The sequence below is a fragment of the Cyprinodon variegatus genome, unplaced genomic scaffold (assembly GCF_000732505.1).
Source record: "Cyprinodon variegatus isolate N-32 unplaced genomic scaffold, C_variegatus-1.0 Scaffold341, whole genome shotgun sequence".
Taxonomy (NCBI): domain Eukaryota; kingdom Metazoa; phylum Chordata; class Actinopteri; order Cyprinodontiformes; family Cyprinodontidae; genus Cyprinodon; species Cyprinodon variegatus.
Window position 1 is genome coordinate 214,592 of NW_015150794.1, and position 12,410 is coordinate 227,001.

Here is a 12,410-nt window from a genome sequence, read left to right on the forward strand (position 1 = left end):
TCTTTCAGCCCAAGTAAGAATCATTATCCTGGGGGTTTTGCACAAATTGACAACAGACATGTTGTTAAACATTTCAAATATTAATGAAATCGGTACCGTATCGTCCCTCCGGCCGATTTCTGTTCTGGTTCAGTTTGAGGACGTTGAGGAAGACCTCACTAGTTAAACTGCCTTCGCCACCATTCCCATCTGGAGGGAAAAGCGGTGATGGGGGCTCAAGAGGAGACAAACTTCCACTCGAGGCTCCCACAGAGTCTAAAGAGGCCCCAGTGTCCCGCCTGCCCCCTGACTCACTGCTGCCCTCTACTGTCAGGTGACTACCACTGTAAAAAAAAAAAAAAGAAGAAGAAGCCACGGATTGGTGATTAAAACAAACCAGAAAATATTGAAACTCAACCCAATAGTGGATCTTAGAAGGCCTACCTGAGTTTCCTACGTAAGAGATAGTCGATGACGTCTGGATCAGTCTGGATCAGACTCATCAGGACCTCCTGCTGAAGCTCTGCAGACACCTGCAAAGTCAAAAAACATCAGTCAGCTTTTAGTCCCCAAACACAGAAGAAGAATCAAACAAACACAGTGGGGATGCCTATAGATATATATACCGTGAACAGCCTCTTGTAGTTCTGTATGAGCACCAGCGTAATACTGATGATGGCCGTGCTGTCCTCTATACCCATCGCTTGAGGACTCACGTCTCCCCCCGTCTCCCTCTGAAGCAGGTTTGGCCCAAAGATCACGGCCAAGTTGGCAGCTGTCATCTTGTTTCCAGGTATCTGCAGGGAGGATGATGGAGGGAAGCAATGGAGGTAAAGGTTGGAAAGGCAAGAATGAGATTCATTTTCTTTTTTTTGGTTACATTTGCTGCAAAGAATACAATTTAAAAGGCTGACAGAAAAAAAGACAAGACAAATATCTTTCACCACTTTAGGAATACCACTTGTCTGCATAAACTTCAGTAAGCCTGAATTCCATTTGGATTTTTGACACAAGTAGACAACGATTTTTGTAAGCCTTCTTGCATCGCTAATGCAAATTTAAATAAAAGGTCTTGGATGGCCTACCTCCTCGTCGTTGGTTCCTATGGTGTCCTGGGCGTAGCTTTGCACGGTCTGCAACATGGAGAGGAGGCGCAGCAGTGTGTCGCAGTTGCAGGGAGGGAGCAGGTAAAGGAGGTGCTGGAGGTACTGCAGCTGGTCTGCTCCTCGTAGCACTATATGAAACACAGGGATGAAAAGGTTTGTTGGTTTTGATCACCCGCTGCACCACAAGCTAACAAAGCATAGCATCGAACAACAGATTTATAAACTCTTTACATTTTGTTATATTCTTTCTACTCATTTTTATCTATTTTCTGGAACGTAATGAATATAGCATATTCACGTACAGTTAGCGTGGAGAAAGGCGGGGTATAGCTCTCGAGGCAGTAGAGGATCAGGCATGTCCCTCAGGAACTCTTTGAGCAGCGCCGCCACGTCGTGCACGCTGTGCTCCTCGTCCAGCTGGACGTCCACCCCCATGTCGAAGTCTTCACGCAGCTATTGGAGCAGAAGCAAAAACCAAATGCAAAGTTACAAATTTTATCAACAAATGCTAAAAACCCAAAGGAGCTGGTTCATTGAAAGAAAATGCATGTGAAGGGAAGGCCTCAGCTGGGGTTAAACGGGGGCCAATATCCCCCCAGTGGATAATATTTCTAAATAACAGGATATCTCACTTCATCAGTTTGAGGATTATTCCTATTTTTGCAGCATCCAGTGGAGAGTGACAGGAAAGAGCACAGAGTGAAACAGGGGACGGGAGGCGCTGCAGGGAGCAGAGCTCTGGTGTTTATGGTCAGGAGTTTTAATGAATCCCAGTCAGATTTGGGTCGTAATGCTTAAAATAAAAACATATTTCTGGACCAAAACAGCAATTTTACATTCTGTTTTGACCTTATTTTAGTTTTCTGCAGACTATACAACCTGTTATAACACAATCAAGAAGTTAATGGAGGTAAAACTCCCTTAAGCTCAAGTCCAAGTTTAGGTTTTGAGATTTCAAGAGGGTTAGCATTGCAAACCTTCTGGTTGAGTGTTATATAAATACATAGAAAATGTTAATCTCCTGCAGAGAATTGTGTTTTGATCTGTTTTTCTTTGCTTGAACTTTCTTTTCAATAATGTTTTCTTTCTAGGGAACCATAAAAGTTTGAAGTGTTCGCTGCCGTCTCTATAATTTACCCTCACTGGATTTGCAAGTGAATTCTTCATGATTTAAATAACCCAAATCATTTCCATTCTCTGCTGAAACCTATTAATTCCAGTTACGCTTCTCTGTAAAAAAAATTACGACAAACAGGAATGTGAGGCTAAAATACCGCAAATATTTGATGGATGAACTTTTGACTTTAACCCAGTTCCTGTCTTGCACTTAAAAAAAAACCTGGTATATTTTATTTTTTTCTGTCTCTCCCCAAAAGGACATTTTTTTGACATTTGGTTTCACTTAAAAAGACTCTGCTTTACAACTCCCACCCTCTAAAAATGTAAACATTCATATCAGTTAAAAAAAGAAATGACCTATGATAATAAACAGCTGTTACGTTGCATTGAAAGAAGATCTTTCTTTTATGGAAGTAACTTTTTTTAGGGTCCACTTGTAGGATTGTTATTGATTTAATTAAACATATGTACATATAAATAATGATTAAAGGTGGAGTGGAGGTTTTTTGCAAATGTTTGAAAAGACCCGCCCCCTCTACACTTAAAAAAAAGAAAGAAATGCACAACCCTGTACGCTTCCGAGAGGGAACGCATATTAGACTTAGACTTCCTTTATTGTCATTGCACAAAAAAACACAAGGTGAATCTTGATGATGAAATGTCGATTACTTGGCTACCAGTGTAACAGAGCTAAGACCTTATTCCTGCACAATAAATATGTTTTCTATAACTAAGAGCTAGCTATATACAAGGTAAACAAGTATATATATACGTATATATTGCAATGAGTTATTGCAAGAAGTAACATCAATAAATATTGCACAGTTATTGCTAAAAGAAACATTAAATTGAAGACAATGTCCATGGGGGGTGGTAAACGCATGTGAGAGCGTGCACGAACCCATTTCTCCTCGTGCACGCTCTGTTTAAAAGAAGATCCACCCGGAAAAAGAGCATTTTCAAGGTGTGCTTTGGTGGAGCAGTGATTAATGTGCACGACTCATGTACGGAGTCTATAGTCCTCTACATGGCTGACCTGGGTTTATATCCTACCTGTGGTCCTTTGTGGTCCACTATATCTTTAAGACTAGTGCATCACAGTTTTTATTTATAAGACTAAAACAATTTGCATCTTACACAACTGATATTGTTTCTTTGTATTATTCTTTATTTATGGTTTTGAATTGATGTCTGTGCAGAACAATATATGAAATCTTATAATGTATGCTTTAAAAGAGAAAGGAAATATATTCACCTGTCTAACTCTTTTCTTAGAGCTCCCAACTCGGAAGATGCCAACAGTCTGGAGACCTGGTGACAAGATTTGTGAAGATTTACTGTTTGGGGTTTGTGCTGAAGGGACTGCTGGATGACCAGAGAGTCATCAAGTCTCACCATAGTTCTCAATATGACTGCAGCACCTCTCCACCACTCGAGGCACCTGTCTGTAGATGGGGTTGAGGCTCAGCTTGGTCTGGGTTCTCCCTTCAGAAGCTGATTTCTTTAACTCCAGTTCCGCGGGGTGTGAGAGCTGCAGCGCCTCCAACAGGCGAGACTGGCTCTCTACGAGGTCGGAAAGGCAGTCCACTGAAAGACCACCCTGATGGAGGCAGAAATAGAAAGATTAAGATCATGGGTTACACAATATTACATTCCTTATGCCTGTGTAGCGTGTTTTCTTTGAATTTATCAATATGATTTTGGAACAACTAAGACCATGTTTGGAACAGCACCAATGCAAAAAAAAATTAATTATTTACTCATTCAGAGACCTTTTTTAATCTGTTCATTTAGTGACTTCCTTAAAACCCCACAGACCTGGGTTTCAGTTAAGATAGTAAAATGGTTTCAGAGTTTTTCAATCTGCATGGATTTGATTTAACTATTCATATTCGTATCCAAATGTTGTGTAGATTTGAAGGTTAAATGAAATGCTGTTACAATGGTTATAGGTTTTTTTTTATTTTAGGGAGTTTTTGCAGATGCAAATTGTTGTAGGCAGGAAGGATCTGAGTTTGCAACCATGGAGGAAAACATCTAAAAACACATCTCTGAAGGTTGGATTAAACCCTTTTGGATCAGTTCTGCTGCCAAAATTTCCACTTGCATCAAATGCAAATAAGAAATACTGAAACGGTACTTTTGCATATTATATCTAAGTGTTTGGTTATGATATGAACCAGGGTGACAACAAGTTAGTCCTGAGTTGAACTGACAAGATGAGGAAGTAAATTCCTCATCTATAGTATCAAACTACATTCGACTAAAAACATCCCTCCTCAACAGGGCGATACATTTCTGGCTGTGCCAAAAATAAGTACATCCTTCATGCTCTCTTTTGATGTCTACAATGTCCTGGGTAAAGTGCCTTTTATTTAATAATCAACATATAGAGGTATATGTCTTATAAATAGGGTTGGTCACCATGTTATAATGACCAGGAAAAAGAGAAGATTTTAAGAAAAAAAAAAGGTTTGTTTGAATAAAAGAAAGCAGCTTAACAGTAAGATCATGTGATGCCAGAAAAGAAAGTTAAAGCCATTTTTAGGACAGGTCAAATAATTAGTCCACACAGGCCGAGAAAATTCTGGAGGGGCATCAAAACGTCCACTTAGGAAGCTTACTTGGTATTTATTTATCACTATTGCACTGTATTTCAAAATTTCTATTCAAATCGGTTCATTTATATAGCGCCAATTCACAACACATGTCATCTGAAGGCACTTTACAGTTCAACCAGATCATACAGTCAAACTGATTAAAGGTTTTCTATCTAAGGAAAACTAGTTGATTGCATCGACTCATTGACTCGAATGCAATCCCTCACATTAAGCATGCTTGTAGCGACAGTGGAGAGGAAAAATTAGTGTGCACATTTGGGTTTGCGCTGTTCTGTAAGGATTCTGTTAAGTTTCTACTTCTCTGAGGGGCTGATCTAATTTGGACTATACCACCTCAGTGCTATGGGGGGAAATGGGGTTTTTCTCCATTTGGTTTAGTTAGGTTTGTGTAGGTTTTGCCCCATGTGTTTCTTTTGTGAGCTGATCAGCCACTATTTAAGTTTCTCTTTGTTTCAATAAGGCAGGTCAGTTTTTTTGAGTTAGTTTTGTTACTGGTTATTTTGAGTAGTTTTTGTATCTTTGCCCTCATTTTTGGATCGATTTTTTACTTGCAACATTTAATCTTTTTTGGGATGAATAAAAAAAAAAACTGTTTTTTTTTTTCAATACAACTGTACATGACTGTCAATACTGCTGGGTCCATCACAGGACCACAGACCACTTCTCAGTACCTGCGCTTTCTGGCTGATGGTTTGGTCACTTTTGAATGTTGGTGATGCTTTCACAGCCATGTTAGCGTGAGATGGACTCTTCAACCAACACACGTGGCTCAGGTAGTGTGTTGGTTGAAGTTTGCTGTATCTGCCAGCGTAGTGTCAAGAACCTGGAGGTGCTACCAAGTGACAGGCCAGTACTCCAGGAGATGTGAAGGAGGCGTAGGAGGGCAACAACCCAGCAGTAGGACAGCTACCTCTGACTTTGTACAAGGAGGAACAGGAGAACTGCTAGAGCCCTGCAAAATGACCTCCAGCAGGCCACAAACATGCAACAGTCAGAAAACGACTCCATGAGGATGGTATGAGGACCTGACATCCACATATGGGGGTTTAGCTCACAGCAAAACATTGTGCAGGAAGCTTGGCATTGGCCAGAGAACATTAGGATTGGCAAATTCGGAACTGGTGCCCTGTGCTCTTCACAAATGAAAGCAGGTTTACACTGAGCACATGTGCGAGAGTCAGGCGACACCGTGGAGAGTGATCTGCTGCCTGCAACATCGATCAGCATGAGCGGTTTGGAAGTGGTTCAGTAATAGTGTGGGGTAGCATTTCTTTGGAGGGCCGCACAGTTGGATCAGAGTAGATTTTTGTTTTTTTTTCGCTTTATTTTTGTGTGCGACTCCTAATCCAGGCCTTTATTGGTTAAAAAAAAATGATTTCCATTGATTAATTTTGTAATCAGCAGATTCAACATTTTGCAGAACAAAGTATTCTATGAGAATCTTTCATCCATTGAGATCTAAGATGTGACATTTAAGTGTCCATTTATTTTATGAGCAATGTACTTTGTAGGGTCATCTTTACTGTGTTTTTTTTATTCATGAAAACAGGTTTCTCTTCTTGCGACTGAGATCTGGGAACTAAATGAGACTAAATTAAACCAATTAGTCTTAAATTCTGGTGTTATGCCTTCCAAATGCTCCCAGTCAGGACGCCTGTGTAATGTTTCCCTCCCTGATAAGGCTCTAAAAAGCTACACTTGATTGCTGGTTCATGCTCAATTGCTGTCCTCTCTGGCTGTAATGATACTTATTATAAGCTTAACAAAACAACTGGTTGCAGATCAGCATGAACAGAATTAATGGGTGAGATAGATTTCATCATGGAGGGTCCACATTGACTAAGTTTGACCAACAACGCAGAGGAGGAAACAAAAGAATTTGGTGGCTAATAAGTGCTGAAAGCTGTGCAAGAAATCTGATAAACAAATAAAATCAGGTTTTGGTTTTTTACTTGTCTGGAGCATAAACGTCAAAAGGAGAAGGAAATTATGAAATGACCTTAGAGAGCTACCAGTTATCACTGTGGAATGAAAACATTGTGAAATCCATCATGGTGCAGAGAGATTGTTTAAATTAAAATGTACACTTAAGAGCATTACTCTTTAAACTGTTGTTCTTAAACTAAAATATCAAGTTTAGAAGTGATGCCAGTAGAATATTCTCCAAAATTCATTACGGCTTATTGGGAAATAAACTTCATGAGCACAGTGCTGGGGGGGTGATGATGTGGGCATATTTTGTAGAAAGAAGATCAGGGCACCTTGCGGCTGTTGAGCCAACAATGAGCCTTTTATTTTAGAGTCCAATATAATCATTAAAACCCATATGAGTTACAAAACATTTAAATTCCATTCGAAATTATTAAGTGATCTTTTTTATTTGTCTGTTGTTTGTATTTAAATAAAGTAGGCTATTAAATTTACATCAAATAATTTTGTTTAAGTCCCAACACATTATCATAAGGCACTTCACAGTCACTTCTATCAAATCCTACAGACAGATTAGTTAAAAGCTTTCTGTTGAAGGAAACCCAGCATGGATTCATTGACTTCTGGAAAGAACATGTAACCAGTCGGCAACCAAAGCACACAAGCAAATCTTTAACACAACAGCTAAAAAACAATAAACTCAGAGATGCAGTGTTTATATTACTATTCAGAACCCAGAGCTGTGCAAAAATGAATTCCAACAATGTTCTTTGGAAAAGTGGATTAAAAACTTCCCTCTAAGTTAGAAGGACAATGGCTAGTAAGAGTAGTTAGTAAAATAGACTAAGTCCATAGAAAACACTAAATCTTATAATTTGCCTAATATTTTATATGCCTGTAATGCACCTCTGAGAAAATGTAAATGTAAGCTTTGCTTGGGAAAAAAAATGTTTCCACCTGGTAATGTAAAGAAGAATCGATGAATAAAGGAGACGTGACATGGAGAAGTAAAGTAAAGGCAAAATTTTTAATTTTAAAGTCCATCCAGGCAGATACAGTCACAGTCTTTCTGAGGTGTATTCTGCACACCTCAGCAAGAAGGGATGACCCGGTCCGGTATTGATATCTGCAATCGGTCCTATAGCAGCCAAGAAAACAATATTGGAGTGCATTGACCTGCATCTAAAATTTTTTGTAATAATTAAGCTGACTGAAACAATATTATTTCAAGTTTATGTCACCCACTTGTTAATAATAAACGGGTCAGATGTTGTCATACCTATTTTTGTTGACTATTTCATCATTCTCCTTCATTCTATCTCTATTCTCCCACTCTGCAGACGTTATGCTCTCTCTGCTTTTTCTCATAGTAGCTTAATCTGGTCTGTTCCTGTTTGGCTGTGACTCCATCCTGGAGAGAAATATCAGCTGTGCTGCTGCCATCAACATCTTTGTTTATAGATGTTGGAGATCGGCCTGTTTTTCAGTGTAGTCCTGTTTCTCTGACTGTGACTGGCTGGATGTGCTCTCTTCATCCTCTGACATGGGAGCTAGATCAGAACTTGTCTGCCTGGCTGTGTGTTTCCTGGAAGGAAACACACAGCCAGGCTTTTTGTATCTCTGCTTCTGTTTCCTTGAACCCCAGTCGGCCTCGGCAGATGGCCGCTCAAACTGAGCCTGGTTCTGCTGGGGGTTTCTTCCTGTTTAAAGGGAGTTTTTACTCTCCACTGTCGCTACAAGCATGCTTAGTGTGAGGGATTGCCTTCCAGTCAATGAGTCGATGCAATCAACTTGTTTTCCTTAGATAGTAAGCTTTGACTCAATTTGACTGTATGATCTGGTTAATTATAAAGTGCCTTGAGATGACATGAGTTATGAATCGGCGCTATATAGGGTCTTTCTGCATGGGGTTTGCATGTTGTTCCTGAGCATGCGTGGGTTCTCTCTGGGTACTCTGGCTTCATCCCACAGTCCAAAAACATGACTGTTAGGTTAATTGGCTTCTCAAATTGGTCCTTGTGTGTGCATGAAAGGTTGTTTGTTCTGTTTATCTCTGTGTTGTCCTGCGATGGACTGGCGACCTGTCCAGGGTGGACCCTGCCTGGGTGGACCCTGCCTCTCACCCATTGACTGCTGGAGATAGGCACCAGCGACCCCAATTGGGACGAGCGTGTCAGATAATGGATGGATGAATTTTTGTTCTCTTTATGAATTTGAACAAGACCTTTCTAACATTCCACACTACAAAATAAGCAATAAACATTTGTACGATTGATGTTTATATTGTAACGGGTCAACATTGGTATTGGTCAACACTAAAAGCTCCAATATCTGTATTGTATCTAAATAAAAAAAAAAAAAAAAGTTGTATTGGAACTTTCCTATTAGTTACCTATGAATGAGGAGGATTTATGCTTTAGCACACAACCCAAAACATCTAACCTGGCATAAGTCAGATTGTTCTATGTAGTTCAATTTGAATTCTTTCTGGAAAAGCTCCCGTGGAAAGAGTTCGCCAAAGAAAGGGACATTTGGTACACATTCTTCAAGCTGAATGGGTAAATCACCAACTGGCACATGCCTCCCATGTCACGCTGTTAGCCAATCACAGCAGCAGTAGCAGCTGTGATGTATTCAATTCTTGAAATGTTTCACAACTCAAGAAGTTAACAGATAAATCAAACTCTAACCACATCCAGTCGGGAGGAACATTCAAACTCTCTCTCATCCACAAAGGCACAAATTGTGTCCTTTTGTTAGTTTAGCAAAAACAGCAATAGAGTGTATTTCAGCTAAAATGGGGCAGCCATGTTTGTTTTGATTCTTCTGTTTGACGTTTTACACATGACATGTAAGATATCAACAATGAATCTATTCATTTCCTGCAAAATGATTTTTGGGAGTTTCTGAATTCACAAATCTTGCAACAATACATCTTGTTTGCAAGGTAACAACATCTACGATCTGCAGAAATATGCAATACTCAGGCTTTTGTGACTTTAGTTTAATGGAAGTCCTTATGCACGCCTCAGTTGTTGAACTTAAAAAGAACAAAAATCCATCTCACCCTTCTTTGTCCTCTGCTGGTGTTGTCCATAAACGTGGGCGACAGCGGTTTGCTCTGGGTATCAAAACACGGTGCTGGAGCAACTGAGTTTGCAGACGGTGAGCCGGGCCCTCCTCCTGTGATGGACGACGAGCTCCCTAGAGGTTTGTTCCCATTGAAGAACTGCCTCTTCTCAGCTCTGAAGCGCAAGACGCTGGCCTCCAGGTCCAGACAGTCGCGCCTACTCTCCTTCAGGGCGTCCTGACGCCGCTTGTACGCCTGGTCGTTGGCAATCGCCTGGGAAAGCGGGATGCCGAATGCCTTGGGAGCATCTTCTGGGAAAGGAAGTAGGGAGTTATTCCAAAAGGGCAGAGACTATGAGAAAAACAATAACTAGCATTTAACAAAATGTGATTATGAGCATTTCCTTATTATTAACGAATACTTCAAGGAAGGGTAGGCACGCCCCTGAGAGGTTACCAATCCATCACAATGACAACACAGAGACATACTGGACTAACAACCAGGTACACATGCAGTGTCTAAGGTTATTTCAGAGATACCAATTACCCTATTAGTCATGTTGTTAAACAGTGGGAGGAGGGCAGAGCACCGAAAATGCATCCTGGCATTAAAAAAAAAAAATCTTTCTTTTCTAACAAATAGACCAAAATTACTGGCAAATTAGTATCTTTGCAGATGATAATCTTCTTAGTATGTTAGAAATTTAAATCTTACATTGATAACATATTCTGGTGCATTTAGTTTGTTCTTGGTGTTGCAATTTGGTTATTTTTCCTAGGTTGAATGATTAGATCTCTAAAACTTTAATGCTTAAGCAGTAAAACAGCTAAAGGACATAAATAATGCTACATGTCCATAAAAATGGATGAGGCTGGAAAGAGTGAGGAGATTAATCAGGCTGTTTATTCACGCTCACATTAGAGAACCATGAAGCAGCACATGATAGTCTGAATGAAAACACGTGGGCCACCTAGTTGCACACACGTGCACAAACACCCTGCAAACAGGTCACACCATAAAGATACAGGATTGGACTTAAATAGCTTCAGTGAGAGATCCTCAAGAAAGATGTCATGGAGAAATTCAGGGAGTTTGAATGAATCTAGATTTATTTAACTGTGTGTGTGTATATAAAAAAAAACACCAGATTATACTTCACATTGAGTCTTAGTATCTAAGGTGCAGTTTTATGTCCTTCATTTGTTTGCAGTTTTGGAAGGTTTTCCTTTTTTTGACCTGTTATAATAAAATTTAAAACTAAACTCAAAAATTGACGCCTTTTTTCCTTTTATATTCAGCAATAGAGCCTATCAGAATCAGATTTTTATTCTGATATTGTTTTCAAAACCTTCAAATGATGCAGCAACTTAACCTGTGACTAGTTTCAATTCTGACTCGATGACTCAGCTTTCCCAGCCTCCAAACCATGTTTTCCCTCTAATGCTGTGTAATTTCAGGCTTATCTGACTGATCCCATCACTCCCCCACATGTGCCCTGATCGGGTGCCACAGACACAGATAAGCTCCTTGTTCTGCTGGAAAACTGCCTGCAAGAACTACTCTGTTTCCCCTGAGCATATTATTATTAGTGTGGCTAGAATAGCTAATTCATTTTCCCTTTATTATGCAGCATACACAAATTCAGGGTTTTCTTGTCTATCTTTTGGATTAGTAAACACAAAAAGCAATTTTTAAACAACTATTTCATTTATTAAGAGAAAAAAGATAATTGAACCAAACTGAACCAATGGGGGAAAAGCTAACTCTGCCTTGTTAATTCTTGAAAACCTTTGATCAACCACATCAACAGGTTAATTTCATTTTATTAGCCACACGCTGGACTGATCACTGTGAGACCTGTTAAAACAAGAACTCATTTAAATGCTGTCTGAGATCACAGGATTTAAGATCTTCAAAAGAAACATCTCATAACACAATTTAAGGAATATTTCAAATGAGAATGAACATTATGGACATGAAAAAATGGTAAACGGTATGAAATTTAACACAGATATTGTCCCACTTTCAATAGGTATGGAGAAATTGGAGCGCATTTTTTTTATTCACTTTGTTCCATATTTCATTGGGTTTGTCCGAATGTCGCCCTAATCCCTATATAGGGTGTCTGAATGCCTAAAAAAGTAGTGGACTCAAAATTTCCCTCAATCCACCTTGAAAAGTGGTGATTATCCATGGTCACTAGATGTGCAGATATATCCAGAACAACATTGGTAATGGTCAAGAGTAAAAGCTTCACAAAACGTCATGGGATTTGTTGTGACAGCGGTGAAAAATAACAAAGATGCAATAGATGCGCAGGCACCATGTAGAGAGGCGGAGTCGTGACCAATCTGTCCTAACGGTAAGTTAAGGCCCTTCCCCCATTACTATCCCTTGCATTCTATCACTCATTGGGAAGGGGGAAGTACCCTTCAACCCTTAAAATTATCACTTCTGACCGAGGGTGGTTGAGAGTTAACTTGAAACGAAGTGGCTTCCTAGAACTCATTCAGCAAAAAGAAAAATAGCATCCGGCTATGTCATTGTTGGGAGCTGGAGAAGTACCACCTTTCTCCAGCAGAGTCC

General features: G+C 39.7%; 1 protein-coding gene across 3 annotated transcripts in view; it reads right to left on the reverse strand.

Moving 5' to 3' along the window:
* Positions 1–12,410, reverse strand: part of LOC107091514 (rho GTPase-activating protein 6-like) — a 93,304-nt gene that overhangs the window by 3,443 nt on the left and 77,451 nt on the right. For 2 of the 3 annotated variants that reach the window (XM_015385482.1, XM_015385484.1), the window contains exons 4-11: positions 9,822–10,135; positions 3,600–3,804; positions 3,460–3,515; positions 1,388–1,538; positions 1,065–1,213; positions 606–776; positions 424–512; positions 97–323 (exon numbers count right to left, since the gene is read on the reverse strand). In XM_015385482.1, the coding sequence (XP_015240968.1) occupies positions 97–323; positions 424–512; positions 606–776; positions 1,065–1,213; positions 1,388–1,538; positions 3,460–3,515; positions 3,600–3,804; positions 9,822–10,135 (1,362 nt within the window). The remainder of the gene's footprint in view (positions 1–96; positions 324–423; positions 513–605; positions 777–1,064; positions 1,214–1,387; positions 1,539–3,459; positions 3,516–3,599; positions 3,805–9,821; positions 10,136–12,410) is intronic. The other variant, XM_015385483.1, reaches the window with a different exon arrangement.